The 21,626-nt window shown below is 42.0% G+C and overlaps 1 protein-coding gene across 1 annotated transcript in view; it reads right to left on the reverse strand.

The window, feature by feature from the left end:
* erf (Ets2 repressor factor) overlaps positions 1–14,361 on the reverse strand; it is a 31,612-nt gene extending 17,251 nt beyond the window's left edge. The window contains exon 1 of the mRNA XM_063899576.1: positions 13,685–14,361. Within this exon, the coding sequence (XP_063755646.1) occupies positions 13,685–13,706 (22 nt within the window). The 5' untranslated portion in view covers positions 13,707–14,361. The remainder of the gene's footprint in view (positions 1–13,684) is intronic.
* Between the last annotated feature and the right edge of the window lie 7,265 nt (positions 14,362–21,626).

A 21,626-nucleotide genomic window follows, 5' to 3' on the forward strand; every position in this document is an offset into this window, starting at 1 on the left:
ACAACACAGGTTAGTGGGGAGAGGTAAGTGGGTTCATGCGTGGGTGCACCGAGCAAACACACAAAGAACACAGGAATAGCAGCCGTGCCCACTGCATGTGTGTGCTGCAGATGTCCCTGCTGACTCATCGCTCGCTCGTTCGTCGCTTGGCTTTCACAGATTCCGCTTTTTCTCCCCCTCAACAGCACTGCCATCTCTTTCTTTCCTTTCTCTTTCATTCTGGCCCTCCCTCGGTCAGCCTCTCCTAAGACATACTGTCTCCTAGCAACAAAAGCTTTTAGCGCTAAAAATAAAAAGGCAGAGTCACGACGGACAAGACAAAATATGATTCAATAACAGAAAGTTGCCAAAAGAGTTTAGAGTTTGGGCGAGGATCCAGAGAGCTGCAGTGTGAGGGTGTGATCTGTCTAAGGCAGGGGCCTGGGGGCCACAGTGCTGTCACAGTTTGTTCACAACAGGAAGGACACGGTGACCGGTCCTGGAAGCACTGGGAAAGCATTTTCCATCCTATCCTGGGCTGTCATCAAATCCTATTCTTAATTCACCAGTGAGGTAGCTAAGTTATTCTGCATTTGGAGACCATTTATTCCCATTTAGGGTGTTTCCTTTGATACAATCCAGAGGCAAGACATTTATAGAAACAGACAGACAGAGAAACCCACACAACACAGCTGATGGTGTGACAGATGCACGACTGAGGGTCCAGCCGTCTGAGGTGCATCTGCTACAGCTGGTGGTTTATGAGATGTGAGATTAACAGATAAGTGTGAGACAGAAAGCAAGACACAGCGGGAGAGGGAGAGCGATAGATAAAAGCAGTAGGACTGAAAAAACAGACACATTTTGTACTTGTGAATAAACTATTAGAACTAGAAGAAAGCTACTATGTTTAGATTACTCAGCCCTTAGGCAAGGGGAAAGAGACACCAGTGTAGTTAAGCGTTTATTTTATTACACCTATACACTGCAAGTAAGTCTTTTTTACAGCACAAACTCAGACACAGGTAACACTTGCTTTGAGGTACAAGTTCTCTGGAAATGAACAGCTACAAAGAGTGCATAAAATGCAGCACGTGATGAGGTAACACAGGAATGTATATGTGATGTACGAGTCAAGAGATTGATGGCTTGCTATCATTAAAGGCAGTCCTTTAGTTTTGGGTTGGACCAACTTTCAACCATTATGACATTTCTATGGCTAGAAGTTGTCGTGCGACTTCAAAGAAAGGAATTGAGATTTAGGCAAACTCCACCTGTTGTTACTAGCTTCTAGCTTCAGTGCGTCACCTGAATTGGTCCTTATGAGAAAAGATCTAGATGCAGAGCTCTTAGCTAGGCAAAACTGAAGTAGACAAACAAACCCAAAGCCCTTTGTACAATCTGGCAAGTCCTTACTCCAGACAGGAAGAATTTCTGATTGCAAGGCGGAGGTGAAACACACCATTTCAGGCCATTGGATCTATATATAGCCAAGCACAGCGTAGGAAAACTCATTTACTATTAGCCAGAGGTCCACAGCCACCTGCATTCTCCTTTCCAAGAAAAACACAGGATCTGTGCAGGGGGGGTGAGGGGCTTTAACACACAGGTCTGCTTCTCTTAGGGACGCTGACGTCAACACAGTTTTAATAGTGCTCTTAATATCAGATAGCCATCGTTGGAGTATTGTCCAGAAGGCCACAAGACTAAACACAAATGGCCTCTTACTCTACGTGCTTTCTCCAACAACTTCTTTAACATGCTGTTCCATTTATCCATCTATCCCACGTTTGTTTTCCCTCCCTTCCTTCTATTCTTTGGTGGGACTATATTTAGCGATGCAAAGGTCAGTGTGTCTTTCTGCAGGGTAATGATTCAAGGGCACGAAGAGCGCCGGACAGAGGGAACAGGCCAGGCTAATGGCCGGGGCTGGCTGCCTGCTGAAATCTGGATGGGGTATTATCAGGGATGAGATCAGGACAACACAGAAAGACCGGAAATAAATGGGTACAGGGCAGGAAAAAGGGAATCGCCGTTGGGCGTGGACGCAGAAAGTTCCACATTTTCAGGAAGAAAAGAAAAAACACAAATAAAAACAAATGTGGGAAAATATGTGAAACGGTTCCAAGATAACGTAAACATTTGATTGCAAATATGTTTTTTAACTCAAATTTATGGAATCCTTTTGTCATGAATTCCCTTCTGTCGAAAATGTATACTTTAAACAATCTGTAAATACTGGAGAGACAATTTTAAGTACAGGATTATGAACTTATGGACCTGGTTGTCTGGGTTACCATTGTTACCTTGCTGCGTAAACAACCTGTCTACAACAAACAATCCAACACTGCCTCATTGAGCCTCAAAGTACTGTTTTAAAACCCTCTGCTCCTCATCGAGTTGATCTGATAATTACCCTCAAAGGATGGAGTTTAGATCCTAGGAGCCAGTGGCTTAGAGCAAGGGAGGAGTCAGAGAGGAGCAGACAGGACTGGGAGGGCATCAGGTGGAAAAACAGAGAAGAAGAGGATGAAGAAAAGTGGAAGAAAAACGGCAGAAGGACTTGATAAAACACAATTCAGCAGAGATCAAAGGGAAAAGGAGGATGGCCTTCTGCAGGTGCATGGCGTGAACCCTCACCTCGCTTCTCACATGATCCCCCCGTTACATTAAGCTCTAGGAAGTCAGACAGAAACAGACTGGGAGAGAAGGGGGGCAGACAGGGTCAGAATCAAGGAGGAGAGATAAAGACAGAAATATGTGTCTTGCTAAAAAAGACAAAGTTAGAGATATGAGATGTTGGCTGAAACGAGTGCTTGCATGTTTATTTCCAACTGAAGGAGTAAAGACACTGAATGAGGACTATGAGGCCTGAGTAGAACACACAAGCTTTACAAGAACAGACAGAAGATAAGGGAAACAAGACAAAGGTATGTGTGAATGGAGGATCTTAAAGAGAGACGAAAACAAAAGCTGCCCCAAAATCAATCAAATATGAAACATCTAGCTCAGGATTACAGTTGTGCAGATAATGATGAGTAACAGTTTGTTGGAAGACTTGCCAACACTTCAAGTAGCCATCATTGAATTGTATGTCTTAATATCAGCTCAGTGAGTCTCATGGATCATGTGGTTCTTTTCCATCTCAATAATAAATCTTTCAAATAGCTTGAGCTGTGTTTCCCGAAGACTGTGAGCAACCCAAACTAAACAGAGCCTCAGCATTTAGGATGAGTGTTGATGAGCGCCCTGCTGTGTGCTCAAGTCTGCAGGAAAAGACAAAGCAGAAAGTTTGACTGTTTGCCATAGCAGTAACTGCAGAGCGAAGCCTTTAAGTGTATAAACCACCTCAGCTACAACTGAGACAGCTGAGTCGTCTAATCTGTGACACAGCGGACGCCTGAACCTTGCCAGACAGAAACCTGTCGCTTCCTGGAGTACTGTGCAGCAGCTCGGAGGCAGCCAAGGCTGTGATTAAGATAGCCCTGGGTGGTGGCGTGTCTGTTTGTGTGCATTCAAGACTCACTCATTAAACTCAGATATGAGAAGCTAATGTTGCACTCAGCAGGGCCTCATAGCTGATTTTTGAAAGTATTTTTTTGTTTTGACTCACTTATTACACTGCTGCACTTTCCATCTAATTAAAATGTTTGACTTAAGTACTGTCCGCCCCAAGGAGAAGAAATGCAGTAAAGCAGGAAATATTCATGGTTCAGAATGATCCCTGATGTGTCACGATATATATGTCCAAATATGCAGCACCTGAGATCAGCTTATCAGATTCAGGTCCAGCGCGGAATAAGAACATGTACACGTGCTTTGAAACCCGTCTGAGCATGCTCTCCTTTCAGACAGTGACAACCCTGTAAAACATTCAGCTCTAATGAGCTCCTGGCTACCTGACAGCCACACTGGAGATTTCTTGCTTCTTAGAATCAGGGCAGAATTTTGTGTGTGTGTGTGTGTGTGTGTGTGTGTGTGTGTGTGTGTGTGTGTGTGTGTGTGTGTGTGTGTGTGTGTGTGTGTGTATTATAATGAGGACTGACAGAAATATACACGAGAGAAGAAGTGAGATATGACAATAGTCTCCATGCAAAGGTGCACTGAGGCAGCGCTGATTCTGTTTATCAGTTGCACAGCAACAAACACACTGTCCTACATGTGCGCACACACACAGACACCTTAGTTGTGCATGTTTGTGACACGTCTCATGCTTCCTGAAAAAGTCATAAAGCAAGAGATGGAAGGGAAAGACCAATATGTTTAGAAAGAGGAAATATGAAGCGAAGTGAAACTCTCTTCACTCTGAGCAGATTCTAATCTGTCAAAGACCTCTCCCACAGGTTATTTACATGGCGACTAAAGGACAGTGTCAGATAAGGGGTCCTGTGCTGGCACCATTGTGAGGAAAGGGATTCTGAAAGATATACCCTGACTTTACCAATTGATAGACAAACTTCTATGAACTAAGACCTGCTATCATGGAAAATAATCCCCAAAAAAGTAGTCAGAAACCGATGAAGGCCGTTATGAAGCTTGTGTGACTAGAGACGGAATGATAGAGGAGACTTCAGAGCAGAGAAGATAAATATCTGCATTTAAATCTGGCTTCTGTGTTGTGGTTTAGTTGCCAGACGACTTTCATTTTCCTCCAACACACACATGCACGCAAACACACCGTGACGAGGCCAACAACCAAGAGATGGTAACTTCAGTTGTTGGAATGGGCCATGCGAACACTTGTGTGAAAGGACACACACACACACACACACACACACACACACACACACACACACACACACACACACACACACACACACACACACACACACACACACACACACACACACACACACACACACACACACACACACACACACACACACACACACACACACACACACACACACACACACACACACACACACACACACACACACACACACACACACACACACACACACACACACACACACACACACACACACGATCTGGTTGAGTGACTCATTCTCGTACTCCCTGCCAATCAAATTTCATCCCCTTCACTCGTCTCCCCCGCCTTCTTTCCCAGAATGCCGCTTTCCTTTAAGCATTTTCCACACAGACAAAGAGACTCCACTGTTGATTACGACTAGTAGGACGACCAGTGGGACTGATGTGACAAAACAAGAAGTACAGAATCAAACAAGTCAATCCTTTCTGCGTTTAAAACAAGTGCGTCTAAATTCCCATGAAGTCGTTAATCTTTAGTCATACCCAAAACAGTAACCAGGGACAAATATCAGACAGGTATATGCATATTTGTGCAATGATTAAAACTGTTGGCTAAAGTCAATTTGTATTTATTGCGTTTGCTTTGAGCCTCAGGGGGATTAATCAACATCTGATCCTAGAATGAATACGATACGAAGAAACAGAACGGCATGAGATTAAGTTTAACTTCTAACTTTACTCTGTTTATACCAATATAACGTGTTTATCTCAATGCTTGAAAAGACATAGGAGTTTTTTAAACATTGGGTGATAAAAGGTCAGGCAAAGCTTTGACAGCACCGCGCTACATACAGAAATAAATCGTTTTTGACCCTGAATAATAACTTGTGTAATGTGGGTCACTAAGTATAGATCAATGCTGCAGGAAAAACCTGTTAGTTGATGATAAGTTATGTGCGCTTTCAGTCAATGAAGGTGTTCTTTATCATGCCAGATTAGCCTCCTTCACTTTGTAGGGAATTGCTGTTGATTAGATCAACTTGGACATTCAAACTGGAGGAAAACCAATTTACCTCACACTGCTGATGAACCAGACAAGTATATCTTTGTACAAACCATGCTGAAGTTTGTTACTGAATAGAAGAAATATCCCTCAGCATTTCCGTTCTATGGTTCTGTGCAGCCACTTGTCAACATTGGTATATGTTGCTGTTTGTGTACCACTTGTAGTACAATCACAGGGATTTCGCCCTGGATGACTGAGTCCGTGAAAATGTAGAACAACCAGCAAGGGACTTTCTACATGTGTGATGTCTGGGGGAGTTAGTCAGCCTTTCCTCATTGGCAGAGCCACCGCAGTCTTAATTCCTCAGTCTATTGCATTAACGCTGGATGTTTCAGTCTCTAGACTGAGTGGCTCGCTCCCTGTGTTAAAACATTAAAGACGGAGGCACGATGGCGTCACCGCAGGGAGACGGCAGCCCAAATGAGCAAACCACGCTCACTAGCTTTAGTGAGAAAATTAAAAGAGTGTGTGTGTGTGTGTGTGTGTGTGATAATGCAAGACAGACATCACCCGTTTTCATGGCATGTGGGGGGTCCGGGCCCCTAATAAAGTGTGCATGCTGCGAGATGAGTGAGTGTCTGTCTGAGGGACTCACTGACTTTCACGTTTCAACAAAAAAAACAGACTTGACTCATCAATAACGCCGGGAGGATTTCAAACCATCAACAGGGAGAGCAAATGGGTCATATTTATAGTTCTTATGGAGTTAACAAACAAAACGGCTTTTCACCTAATACATACAACATGTAAAGTCAGACAAGGGTTTAAGATTCAGCATGCTTTCTCAGTCAGATCATCTGATGCAATTAGCTCATTCATCATATCATTCAAGCATATGAGCGCCTAAAGCATCAAGATTGCCAAGATTTGTAGAAGAATCCCGCTTTAAGTTGTAATGAGGAGCATTAACTGAGATTGTGTGCTCTGGGTGATAAGGAAAGGACAGACGAGGAGAAGGAACAATCTTAACCTTATGGCCGACTGGTGGTGCTGATGAAATGGTGCCATTCTTATCATTATTGTAATTTATGGCCTACCTTTGAAGCAGCCAACAAGACAAGCCCAGCCCCTGCATTCCCTGTTACTGTTTAGCAGCTGCTTTAAGTTATTCTCTTCCATATAAAACATTTTTCCTCTACATTTGACTATTGGAAGTGGGAGATATAACTGGGAAATAATAAAATAGAAAGTAGCATGTCTGAACTGAAAACGGTGATTCTTGAGACCAAAATGAAGAGCCACGTTTGGCTGTTATGCTGCTGTTTTATCAGATTAAAACCAAACACAATGTTTTGTAAGTTTACAATGTCATGTGGCAGATGACTGCGTCTGGTATGTCATCATACTGAGGCCTGTAAAAACCCCTCCCCCCTGAATGTCTTTCAAGTCTTCTGTCTTACATCTTTTCCTCATTGACCCGTGTCAGCAATGATCTGCCCAGGTGGTCTCTATGTGCTGCAGATAATAAGAAGTATTAGTTATTATGGGGAGAAGGGGTTTCATGCTTGTCTGAATGTCAGTGTGTGAGAAGGTGAAGGCTTGTGTGAGAAACAGGGAGGGTGCGTGTGCACTTGTGTGGTTGGGAGTGTGAAAAAGTTTTAAAGCAATTACTCTTTAGCTAACTTTATGTATTTTAGGTACAAGCACTGACACAGTCACATCTATCATAAACGCGCATCACAGCCAGAGTCCCAGGACAAGATGTGACAGTCATAAAAGACCACAGGGTTCCCAAAAGACCAATGACTGGAGCAAACATATCAGACAAAAAAAAAGACGGCGCTGCAGAAACCATCTTTCTTTTCCTCGCCATTTTCTCTCCCTAGAGATAGACAGGTTTTCTTTTTACTCTGAAGGAAAAAAAGCCTTTGAACTGACGTTACAGAGCAGTGCCTTTTGAGTGAGATCAAGGAAACTCCTGGTGCTGATAATCTTCTTGTTCTGTGCTACTTTAGGAATAACTGAAAATCAGCTGGAGGAAACTGTCTGTTTTATACGTAATAAATATGTCTTTCAGGCTGGCAGGAGGCGGCCCCACATGTGTCTCTGCTTTTGATTTAATTGCTTTGGATAAAAGGACACTTTAATAATAATATCTTCTTTGAACCTGCTGCCGCACTGACACTGGAGTTTCTTTGTCCTGCACATGCATTTCTTAATATCTTCCCAATAAAACTAATTTAAGCATGTGCATGTCCAATAAAGGAAGTTACAGCAGCATTAATCTGCTGTCATCTGAATCAGTGTCAGCCCCATCTTGGGCAGTACTTATAATTGAGCTCAGCAATGCCACACACAGACCAGAGACACATTGAATCATTTATAATTGGTCTCAATGAAGTTGTAGCTTTGCCTACCCTGCCTTTTCATAAGAACTGGGGTTTGTAGAGATAAGTATTTAGAAAAGTATCAAGGCTCGTATTAGTGAGATGATGAATAAAACATGTGCTTGGTGTTTCTGAAAGCTGGACATCTCACATTTTCAATCAAGCAGTGTGGTCTAAAATGCAGGTGCAACGCCAACAAGTGTATGGGCAGGAAAAGTCTGGGTTGGATCAACTCAGTCCAAACAACCACAAAATCCCCTAACTGTGCCTCTTTTTTCTCTGCACCCGGCTGGCAGCACTCTCCATCAGTGGCTCTTGAGGTGGTCCCTTTTGAAAACACATACCCAATTTATTTTTGCATCATTTTACAACGGGTTTCTAAAATCAACTCAGCTGAAGACTTTCCACTGGTATCGCAATGAATTTCATGGTTGGCTTTAAGTGTGTGTCAATGCTTCCATTTCTTTGTAAAGTAGCTTATAAACTAGATGTGGCTGAACATAACCTGGCGTACTACATCTTACTGCAGCTCTAAGCTGAGACTCCCTACAACATATGGCATTTGGTGAAAGTTCTGCTCTGACAGAAACTTGGTTGTAACTTCTCAGCCCTGGCAATGACCGTAGCAGTGTGGCCAGCTTCATACCGAGCCATACAGGACCACACCTAGTCTGTCCCTTCATCCTTTCTGCTGTGTGTAGACGGCAGACTTTGGCCTACCTCAATCCTACAGCCATAAACAACTCCAAAACCAACCAACTCGTTCTCCACGAACCACAGATGATAGCCATAACACAACACACCTCTTCAGTTAGGGGGACTTTAGCCAAAATAGCCTCAGACAACGCACAGACCTGCCTCTCCACTTTCTGTCTCTCAGCCTTGGCTTGATTCAAAAACCCTCAAAGAGCTCCAAGGGCACTTAAAACGACATTTTTTTGACAAACTATGGTTAGTTACGAGTCTGATAGGCAAGTGGTGGACAGCTTTAACCTCTAAATGTAATATTGATTAAACGGCATAAGAAGAGTTTATGCAAAGGGATTTTTAAATGTGTGTTCGACCATTACTGAAGCCGGAAACCCTGTATCCTGTCAGGTGTTTCACAGATATCTGTCCTGTTGCAGAAGCCTTGCTTATCTGCTCTGTGAAGCGTGTCGTTGGTTCCACTTGACCTGCTCTGTGCTTTCATCTGCCCTGCTGGGGGTCCACGGTCACAGAGCCAACACAGATCCACTCAATCATAAATACTCACAGATACCGAAGCAAGCTGGACGGCTGACAGAGACATTTAAGATGATGAGGATATTCTTTTGACTAAAAAAGGTGGTTCCAGGTGCGTCTTCTTTCCATTTCGAATGAAAAATACAGTTTCAGAAAAACCATAAGTGTAAGAAACATAGCAATTTGTGGTATGCCATTCTTTTAAAAAAGGTGTACTTTTATCATTCTTACATATTACGGTTCAGATTAAGAGCCATGTCGCGCCACCATAAGATGAATTCAGAACATAATATATAAACATAAATGTCTAGCATGGTGTCAGTCTCTCAAATATGGGAGCGACATCTTCTTCTCTAAATTTCATTTAGGTTGTCAACATCATAAATGACCACACTTAACAACAAAAGTAACAACTGCGGTACAACATTTCAAATGTTTGTAAAGTAACGGTTTCACACTAAAAGAGGCTGGCTTATGATGTTATATCCGTGCTGCTAACAAACAACCACCACCACAGTGCTTTAAGGCCAGGCTCTCAAAATAAAAAGAGTAAAGTGTGCCAGCTGAAATATGCAGTTGCATAAACTAGCCTCATAGTTGAATTTGAAACAATCAAACCTGATAGCAGATTGCCATATGGGTTAACACGAATCACAAAATATATTGGTATACCGAGTACCTGAAGAAAGACAAGATAGCGGATGGGTATTTAAAAAAATGTTTCCACCTAACATAAAATAAAACGGCAGGCTTGGGTGTCCATCAACACTCACCTTTCAGGCTGATTGCCATGCTTTCCTGTGTCAGAGGCCCCAGTGTTTGTTTGGCTAGCATGCCCCGGCTCGTGCAACCTGTTGTCTATTCTCTTGCTTTGTATGGGTCACCAAAGCCGCTGTACATACACACTTCCAGGAAAGAGGCCTGCTGTAACGTCGAGAGATGATCACAGCAGCCCTGACCCAGGCCACCACTTGACAACACACCAGAGAAATGCTGACGTCACTGTGCTGTGTTTTTTCCAGGCTCTGCTTGTCCGGACTCGGCTCGGTAGCAATCATGAATGTGATCAGGTCAACCTTTTGCTTGGACCTGATCCCTCAGAGTAACTACATAATGGCAGTAAACCAGGGAAATGTTACATCCTGTGAGAAACACTGGTATTTAGGGGCTTTTTGGTTTGGGCATTTTCCTCCCAAATGGATTCTGTAATGATGAATATCTACTGGAGAGAGATGCAACACTGGCATGCACATGAGTATTAATGGCACTGGGGAAAATTTAAGGTATAGTTATTTTAAAAAACTATTTTTTAGGAAAACAAAGGGCCAGAAATAACTAAATGAAACCAATATTAAAATATATCATCTATCTGCCATATAGGGTTGATACGATAGGATTTTATGAGATAAAAACACTAACAATAACAATGCTGAACTCTGCTTATACTTATGCAGCAGGAAATACAGGTACTATCATTTAAAATACATTGTGTTACTATTTTATTTGTCCTCCATTTATGAAAGGAGACCATATGATTTAGGATCACCTTATCTGGAAGTTCTGATCCCTGTTGCCTCCACCTGACACTACAGCAAATATCCACTCAATCCCAGGGAGACAGGGTGTCCAGAATTGAAGAGACCACACAGCCACATCCCAGTAGACTCAAGTCTCCAGCACCTCCTCTCAAACTTTCCCTGAGACAAACAGCTTGGCCTCAACCTGTAGTGTAATTGGGCCGTCTTTGCTGCTGCCAACAGCATAATTCAGTATAAAACTGAGACAGTAACACAACAGAGTTCTTCCCAAAGGAAACGGACAGCGTCATTCTTCTGACAAAATGAGCCTGTGGTTCATTAGCTTTGGTCTAACCAGTGTTATTAGAGCTATTTGAATCTGCATAAATACGTCTAGTTGTTCTTCCTGTAATTACAATGGGCTGACTCAACTGCCCACAGCCAAATGGTCTTCCTCAAGAGCAATTTGGTCTAGCTGGTAATGGTCAAACACTCACTTTATTGTGACCACATCAATGTCAGGTAAAGCCACACATTGACAGACATATGGGCTCACACACATTTACACTCACAAACACATAAATATACTCACAGTCATAAACAGGAGCCCAGCCCTCACCAGACTTAACACCAGCTAATTGCTCATGTATGGCTCCTTTCACTCCACACACACACAGTGCAACAAAGCGTGCTGGATCGCTGGCCATTTACAGCTGTGACGTCTCACATGTGGCGCTGTGTTGATATAAGGAGTAACACAAGTGGAAAATTGGAGCTTGTGGGGCCAGACTGCTGACTTCCTGATAGGAATGGTGGAGTGGAGGTTGACCCATACATAAAGTAGTCAACAGGCTCAATCACTGAGTAGACAGACAAAGGGTCTGTGTAGCTCAATGCATAACGTAATGTGGAGAACAGGGTTTACCAGTGGCATTATTTGGTATTAGCACGGGCCTACTTAATGCACCTTATAGTCAAAGTTAAATGGCCAAACCACACTGATGTCACTAAAAAATGTTACAAAGCTTTATTTAAAGGATGTGACTCACTATCTTTCAATCCCCAGAAATGAAAAAGGAAGTCACAAAAATAAAATAGGAACTACTGAGACCGTACCACCATGCTGACTTTCATTTAGCCTACACCCCAACAACAGTTAGTGCTCCTTTAAGCTTAGTGGTGGTCAGAATATGAACAGTTCATTTTGCACATGCAGTATACTTTCGTCTGTTAAAAAATGCATCAAACTGTTACAGTTAAGATCTTTTATTATTAGTATTTGGTGCATATCACAGATGTTTGATTAGTGAATGCCTACCAAGAATTGTCTGCCTGATTTGAACTTTGATCGTGATAAAAAATGGTTGTTTCACGGGCCATGGCATTCAGTTCGTAAGTATTTTGGAGCTATGCAACCCATAAGGAACTTCAAAACCTAAAAATGGTAATTTAAGCTTATTTTTAAGCACTTTATTGCACACCCATGTGGCTTTAGAAGATCTAACAAAGTTTTCCCTGTGAAAAAAAAGCTGCTTGAATTTTCCCATAATTGTTTTGAGATATAAAAAGTTATCTGAAGCAGCGCAGGGACCCAAAAGTTTCTAATTATGATGTTGTGTTGTGGTGTGGCATTCCCCTCTTAAACAGCCATTATGTTTATTGGATCTCTTTCCCAAGATTACCATAAACGACTTCTGACTAAACTGTCATGAAGAGCACAGACACAATGTAGGAGAATCCATGAATTATGGAAGTAAAATCATAATAATTTAAATCACATTAAAAAAGGCTGAAAAAATGAAAAGAATTTGGAATAGTTCAAATCATTTTGAATTTCTCAAGCAGCCTATTAAAGCTTTTTATTACGCTGTCCAAACAGTCCATCAGGATACAGTTATTTAATGTGTAGCAGGTTTACTAACAAAGCACCTCACAGGAAGCATACCAAACACACAATAGCGTAAACAGAGGGACAAACTACGTTTCCTGATTTAATTTTAGTACCTCACACAAGCATTGGAGGCAGCATGTTATCCAAGATCTCAGATAGCCTAGGCTACAACTGAGACTTATCAACAGTGAATTCCCAATCCAACCATTCAGTTCCATTTCTACCTTTCACTGTAGGATGGGATGCAGTGATAAAGAAGGGTCCCCAGTTGGTGATAAAGGAACTTAAACATTACTGTCACTTCCTAACAATAAAATATTGAATTACTGAGTACATTTTATATGCTTTATACACAGAAAATCACAATATACTATAAAAATCCCCATACTTAAAATGGAATTATTTCTCTTTTGAAACCCTTTCTTTGGAACTCTCTTTAGACTCACAAGTGTGTGTACTATGAAGTTGCAGTCCCACAGCATTACATATGTGGTGCTAGTTAAAAGTGAAGCTTTTACTTAATTGAATTTGAGTCGTCCTGTACTGAAACATCAACTAAACAATGCAACAATATTGCAGTGAAGGGTCGGTGCACTTTGGCCCTGACTCCTTACTACTTATCCGAAAAAGTATGCTAACCCCACTTTCCTCACTGTAAATAGCTCAGCATAGTTTCAGGTCAAATAGCGTGGAAAAAGTTTAACATAACATTTATGGCTGAATGTATCCAATATACTGGTTCTACGACGTGGTAGTGAACAGCCTTTACTTTTTTATTTTTAAGTAAACAACATCAAGAGGCTTTTATGGATCCACCCTAGCGCCATAATTCAGTCACTTTCCCCCTGGAGCGGAGAGTTTGTTAGCATGCTATCCACTAGCTGCTGGACTCAGGCGCTGTTGTTTTCATGCGAAGAACAAAAGCGGAGACTAAACAGAGTTTTCTTATCTAGGCCTTTAAACTTACCCGGGTCTGCCGACGTTTTCATCTTTGTTGTCGTCTTCGGCTTGTTGCTTCAGACACTTTCCCCGTCGTCTCGTAACTTTAGACTTGGCTAGCGGTTAGCTAAGTTAGCTAGCGAAGTTAGCAGTGACACCCCACTCCTCCGGTGTTGTTCTCACAAGTGTTATAGGAGAACCTGTCTGCACTACGGGCTCGCTTTAAGTTGAAAGAACTAACCGCCAACTTCACACGCGCTTCTGCGTTTTAATTCGAAACATTGACTTTTGTTGAAAAAGTTTTAGCCGGGGTAAGTTTTAATTACAAGGAGTCTTGTGCGAAAAGTTGCCCCGAGCCTGGGGGGAAATCCAGTGTCCGGGGTCTGAATGGCGCAGAGTTTGTAGGAGCCGTGATGCGGTCGGTCGGTGTGGAGCAGCGGAATGCGGAGAGTCTAAATGTTCACCCCGTTTGTTGCAACCGTGTCGCATGGTCGATTCCTCCTCCACATCATCATTCTCATCGACAGTCCACACAACGACGCTTCTGAAAGCAACTAAAAAAAAGCAAAGCCAACTCTGTTCTCCTTTCTCTGCCCCTCTCTTTCTCCGGCACACTTTTTCTTTTTCCACTCACTCACTTCTTCGTGTTCTCTCAACAACCCCCCTTCCTCTGTCGGGGTGTCGTGTTTCGCTCTCCTCCTGCCACACGGGGCCGCCCACGCTGACCCACGGAGGGAGGGAGGGGGTGAGGAACTGAACGCCCACTTGTTGCCAAAGATCGTCTATGTTTTTTGGGAGAATCACTTTCCCTTTCAGTCCTCCAGTGGCCTTGAAGGAAAGTGTATTACAACTATAGTAGCATATTGTATGTTAACTGAGTCCCATGTGCAAACACAATTGAAATGTATATTTGCTTTGCTGAAGTTAAATGTAGTTGTCCCAGGTTTATTTGGATCGCATTACACATTAATTATGTGTTTTATCAATCCCAATTATCCGATCTGATCGTTTATTTTTGTGATTATTATTATTTTTTTCAACAAGAAACTTAATGATTATGAATTTGGTATATTTCACTTTTCGTTATATTTTCCTCAAAAGGCTGCTATTACTAATAATGTTCTTACAGGTCTGTAACAATATTTAGGATGTGGACCTGTCATATAATATATTCACAAGTGGTCTAAAAAATGAAATATTTTAGTTAATCGCAATAGTTTATGGAACAAAAGAAAGTATCATATAGCCCTATCCTTTTCATTAACGTGTAGTTATGTTTATAAATCTAGGACATACAATGTGTAATAATTGTATAAATATCACAACATAAAAGTGAACATATTCGCTGCGATTGGTTTATGTAATTGTATTTATTGAGTGATGATCATCTCAATAGACGATCTTTAAGAGGACCGGTCGCGGGCTGCAGCCTCGAGCCGCTCCAGTTTGTTTGTCGCACCGCTCGCTCCCGGTTGGCGCGTGACGGCGTTGCTGTGGAGACCCGTAACCGCCGCGGGTGATGAGAGGCACCGTGTTTACCGGTAAACTGCGAGCCGCCATCCATCATTTACACCCGGGGAAGGAAGGGAAGGCCAATCAACAGGTGTGTCTTCCCGCAGGAATGGACGGTGGCCGGTGAGATTTACACAGACTGCAATTATAAGAAGACATCTGTAGCCAGTCAGGCACTTTTTTTTTTTTTACCATTGTAGGCACACACACACACACACACACACACACACACACACACACACACACACACACACACACACACACACACACACACACACACACACACACACACATTCACATATTTTCTCCCACACGCCTTTCTTCCTTAATGAAGGGCCCTTCAGCACTTACATCAGCTGTGAGGAGGCAGCCGAGAGGGGGGGGTTGAAAGAAAGTAGCAGTAATTACTCAAGAGCTTAAACTGGAGAACGAGGAGCGGGCTGAGCTGAAGAGTGCAGTGAGAGGAAATGAAGTGGGGAAGAATAAGTGTGTGGATCAAGGAAGAGCCTTTTCTTCTTCTTTCTTACCCAATCAGTCATCCCACTATTTCCTCCTCTTCCTCCCTCCCTCCTCTGCTCATTACTTTGAGTGGCAGTGTGTGGGAGGTGAAGGCCAGCCGTGGGTGAAGCATTTCATGTGATTGTCACATTGTCATAATCACACACACAGAGGCAGCATAACCATACAATAGAAAACATCTCTTCGTTCTGCTGTCACATCGCTCCTGTGAGCTCCTGGCCTCCATACATCACACTCCTCCTCTTCCTCCGCTCTGTGTGGATCCTTCATCCTCCTCATTTTTGTAACTTCAGGTCCTACTATATTTTTCGCCTACTCCTGCTTTCTCATCCTCCTCATGTTCTTCCTTCTCTTGGCCATCCTCACTTCCTCCTCTCTGCACCTGAGCTCTCCTCCTGTTCGCCTCCATAAGAGGCTCGGCTTACACTTCACCACACAAGCATGTCATGACCACATTATGAGACAACAGACCCCTGGGCATGCAAGAGGCCCAACAACTCTCCTCCTTTGTTTTAATTTTGTGTCTGTTTGTAGTTTTTTTGCGTCTTTGTAGCTGTATCGCTTCTCTTTGTAGTGTTTTGTGTCTTTTCGTAGGCGTTTTTTTTTCATCTCTGTAGTTGCTTTTTGTCTATTTGTAGTTAATTTGTGTCTCTTTGTAGTTGTTTTGCTTCTTTGTGTTGTTATTTGGATCTCTTTGTAGTTGTCTCATGTCAATCATTGTAATGCATCTTTTTGTATTATTTTGGACACTTTTAACTGCTTCGTCTCTTTTTGTGGTCATAATTGTGTCTCTGTAGTCGTTTTGTTCTCTTTGAGCTACTTTGTTTGTCTCTCTTTATGTTCTTTTTGTGTCTTTTGGTGGCTGTTTTGTCTCTTTTCAAAGTGCTGTGAGTCCTTGTAGTCTTTTTTTTTGTCTCTTTGAGAGACGTTTTGTAGATGAAGGCCAGGCGGGCCTCTGACACTCTAGGCCTTTCAGTAATCTATATTTGTGTCTTTTGATGTGTGTTTGTGTATGCACTTTTGTTAAAGATTGATTGAAGCGTTGATTATACAATAAAATAATAGTTGTACATTTCAGTATGTCTTTTAAATTGCTAGCAGCTGGTCAGCTAAGCTTAGCATAAAGACTGGAAGCAGTGTCCACAAATAAAATATATGCCAACTGACAAAGTTATTCAGTTAAACTTTGGTCCACTGACTCATTGTTTCAGCTCTGCATTTGTGAAGTTGTTGCTTTTCTTCCTCTCTGCTCTGCTGCTGACCTTTTGCTCCACCTGAGGACACGTCAGGACACACACTCTGAGAAAGTGAAGTGTGAACGATCATGTTTTGTCCGGTCTGCTCAGTCAGTAGGGGCTTGGACTGGGAATCGTAGGGTCGCCGGTTCAAGTCCCCGAACAGACTTGGAAAGTGGACTGCTACTTGGAGAGGTCCCAGTTCACCTCCTAGGCCCTGCTGTGGTGCCCTTGAGCAAGGCACCGGACACCTCCAATCCCCCCTCCCCATTGCTCCCCGGGCGCTGCACGATAGCTGCCCACTGCTCCTAGTACTAGGATGGTTAAATGCAGAGGACTAATTTCACTGTGTGTGCTCTGCTGTGTGCATGTATGTGACAAATAAAGAGGGTTTCATCCTCCGATTCTATCTATCTATTCTATCAGCATGACGACATCAGAAACTACTTGTTTGTTTCAACTTTACTCATACTGTTTGGACCAAGAACGTTGCATATAAACATAGGTCCATAAGAACATCAAAAGTGAATATTGACATAATGCAAATTCGTTTTTTTCTCATTTTTAAGCCAACAAAAGTGTAATTCCTAAAACTGGTTTCAACTATTTTAATCCTTCAGAATCATATGCAAATCTTCTTATTAAACAGCCATTGTTTTCCTGACTCTTTGCTACATTTTAGCCATAAAAGTTAATGTTACACCGGATTTTGGAAAATAGAAGATCTGCCTAACCAGATGGCTGGTGGTAACATGTGTTGGTGCCAAATTATAATATATGTAAGACTAGTTTGAAACAGGTAAACTTTAAATAGTCATTTAGAGTAATATTTAATAATATTAGCTCTATAGATATGATAAAGCCATTTGTTCCCCATTGAAGGCAAAACAAATGAGGGACATGTGTAGGCCTAATGAAACAAATATCTTGTTTTTGTAAATAATAATTTATATTCTGATATATCTTGTGCATAGGATATGGGTCAGTGTTTATTCCTTAGCTTTTTTGTGGGATTTGTTTTAATATATATATTTTTTGAAAGGTGTTATATTCAAAATACAACCAAACACAGATCTGGAGAAATGTCACTCCTAATACTAAGCCTTATGTTTCACAACAAGACTCTGAAGTGTGATGAGTGTGGAGGAAAATGTCTTCACTCCACTCACAACAACTTTAAATGGAGCTGTGTCCTCACTGGCTTAAAACTGGAAGTAATAGTTTGTTGATGAAACCGAGGGAGCGGAGCAGAGTGTCTGCAGGTTGGGGGGTGCAGACACTTTGCAGGCTGCATGTGAAAGCCACAACAACAAAAGCCCAGCAGGAGACCTGAGGGCTGCATGCGTGTGAATCGGTGGGGTGATTGGGACTAATTGACGACCAGAGTCACCTTCAGTTCATTACTGAGGTGGTAATGATCATCAGTACACAGGAGCCATCAATCACCACTGATTGGTAAATAGTGAAGAAATACAAGAATCGAGGGATTAATGAACGAGGAGAATTGAAAACGTGACGCTCTTATTTGGTTTCACTGCTGTTGCACGTCATATAGGGACAATATAGCACTGACACAAATGACTTACTGTAACTAATATCAATTGGTTGTTTTGACCCAGTTTTAGTGTTTTATGAAAAAAATATATATATAATGGAATATTTAGTAAACTTACCTTCATCTATTTTGATAATCGAGTTGTCATTAGTTTTGTAACAACACATATTAGAAAGTCGCCAGCCTTTCAGGTGGAGATGGACGCCTTGCTCTGTTTCATATGATAATAAAGTGAAGATCTTTGGGTTTTTGGACTGACAAAACAAGACATTTAAAGACACCCCCTTGGATTTCAAGGCACTTGGATGAATATGTTTCACTATTTTCTGACATGTTTTAGAACAAACCATTACCCATCAATCTAGATAATAGTCTGCAGATTAATCAATAATTAAAATCATCATTAATTACAGCCCCAGTCAGTTACTAAGGATGATGTAGAGTTTAAAGATCTTGAGTAAATTAAAACATTTCACAACAATGCCATATTTTAGTTTGGGTAAAGAACCACACAGTTATATAATAATATAAAGCCAACACATCGTTTCAGTGGTTTTAAAGTCAGAAGTCAACTTTATATTTCGCAGATACTATATTTTTGACCATCAAATGTTCAGTGTGTGGTGAAAAATGTATTTAGCATGTATCTTTATGTATAAATAAAGCATAAAAATGCCTCCTTAATGGAATGAAGTGTAAAGGTACGGCGTTTTTGTTTACGTTTGGCACCACTAGAACAGCCCCAAACAGAGCTGCGCTCATGTCTTTGTTTTTTCTACAGGTAAGTGTTTTCTATTGAGGAAATCTGGCAGATTTTTAAAATGGAAAATAAGCCTGAGGGGGCAAATGGTAAATGCGCCACACCCAGAGTGAGAGCAGTCTCCACAACAAAACTGTAATGGGAGAGGCTTTTTCACACCAGCCCATCTGTATGCATAAGAAAACACACTCTCTCTCACACACAGTGCAACTCATGTGTTTGTGACAGCAGAATAGTTTGAGTGGCCAGAGGGGAACGTTTCTGCCTGCTGGTGCTCTGTGCTAAACATGGAGTGATGAAGACATTTTCCATGTTCCTCCGCTCTGCACCATGACCGTGTGTTTGTGGAATAAGGAGGCCCTTGTCTGTGTTTCTGTCTGTCTTCTGCTGGCTGGTCAGATGATGTCTGTCTGTCTGTCTGTCTCTGTGCTGCTCTTGTTTTTCACTCAAGGCCTTGGATTTGCAGATAAGATGGAAAACGGAGGGAAGAGACACATGGAGAGGTTTTTAAAATAAGGGAAAAATAGAGGTCAGGAGAGGAGAGCTAAGGAGAAAGTACACAGGATCAGTAGAGGGGGAGGGGGAGAGAGGGAGTGAAAGAAAGAAAGTGAGTGAATGGGCCCTTTGTGATCAAAAGGCTTGTTTATTTTCTTGGCGCTTGAACTCTTCAGGAGCCACATTGGGCCTGTCTCAACTGTCTAGCTGCCGTCCTCATCGCCTCCCCGACATCCCAGCGACCGGCCCTGAATCACAAAGAGGGGCTGGGTCATGTCAGTACCAACACAAGCACCCGATCACGGGAAATGTTTATAAAATGGTTTGAAAAGTGACACTTGAACAGTGTCAGAGTAGCAGAACATTCAGTCCAAATTATGCTGAAAAAAGTGCTTCTATTGTGTGACTAAAATTGTATTTTACCTCCTCAAAGTGTTACTCATGTACTGTATTATAATTTCAAGACATATCTATTTTGTACCAATATATATTTCTTCTCACACCACATTTCCCAGAGGAATAGGATTATGCGTTTTGCGGTTTTCCCTTACCTGTAATGAGTTTTTGTGTGCATGTTAATGGTGTGCAAGGGCTAAAATCCCACACACCTGCCGCCCTCCTGCCTGAAACGCCTCCATTGGACTTCTTTTTTTACTCCCGCGACATAGTGACATCACTATGCTTCTATTGGCTAGCGCTCCAACACATTGTACGTGATAGGATAAGGATTGGGACTTTTCCAAGCACCAATCACAACAGAGCCCGCCAGCTAACCAATCAAAGCAGACTGGGTTCTGGTTTCAGACGGAGGGTGGAAAGGGACCTTTTTGAAAGCTTTCACGAAAGCCCAGTTGAGGCACAAAATACATGTGTGAATATGAACTATGAATAAGTATCAAGTATAAAAACATTAATAACCAACACTTGAATGTGAGCTTGATGGCTATCAGAAATTACTCTCCATTGCAATGCCCCAATATCATGTACAATATTATTAAATTATTATTACTATAACAATACTTTACATATTTTGGCTTTTTATGAAGGAGTGCATTTCTGTGTTTTAATGAGTATAAAATAAATGCTGTGGATTAAAAGTACAATATTTCTCTAGGATATTAGGAAATAGAAGTATAAAGTCACTAAAAATGGATATACGCAGGTAAACTACTAAATGTTGTAATAAAGTACAGTACTTTAGTAAGTGTACTTATGTTACCATGCAGACAGGCTACTTTCCTTTTGGTTAAAAAATATGCGGAATTAAATTCTACCTACAGATTCTTACAAAAGTCTCCAATAAGATGAAAGCATGATGAAGTTCTCCTCCATATTACTGGAACTGAAAACCAAAGTCCTCCTACATTACATCTCATTACATAATTATAATGCAATACATTATGTTACCGTCATTGCATAAGGGGATTTTGCATCTCGCAGACACAGCAGTAGAGTATGCAGTCAGTCCCACTCGGACACAAACACTCTCTGTTCCCTTCTGCCCCTCTGCCTCCCCCTCTCCTCCCCCTTCTCTCGTCTCTCTGTCCCGCTCTCCTCCAGCTGGTATTCACACATGTGTAATGGGATTAACACGCTCCTGTGCCAGCGAGGAGAGAGGACAGAAATGGAAGGAAAGAGGGGAGGATGAGGCCATGGAAGAAATGGGGGAGGACCACGAGAAAGAAAGATAGAAAGAGAGGGGGCTGAAGAAGGGAAGGTTGAGGGGGAGGAGAGAGCACAGGGTTCCTGAAAAGGGAAACAAATGCATAGAGGAAAGAAAGAGGGGCGGCAGAGCTCTTTCCATTAGCTTGTTATTAGGCTACAGGAGGTCACAGGGGACATTTCAGGCTCATTTGAATTTCGGGGAGGTCAGCCCCCCAGAAGCTCTATCTGC

The sequence above is a fragment of the Eleginops maclovinus genome, chromosome 13 (genome assembly GCF_036324505.1).
Source record: "Eleginops maclovinus isolate JMC-PN-2008 ecotype Puerto Natales chromosome 13, JC_Emac_rtc_rv5, whole genome shotgun sequence".
In the NCBI taxonomy this organism is placed as follows: domain Eukaryota; kingdom Metazoa; phylum Chordata; class Actinopteri; order Perciformes; family Eleginopidae; genus Eleginops; species Eleginops maclovinus.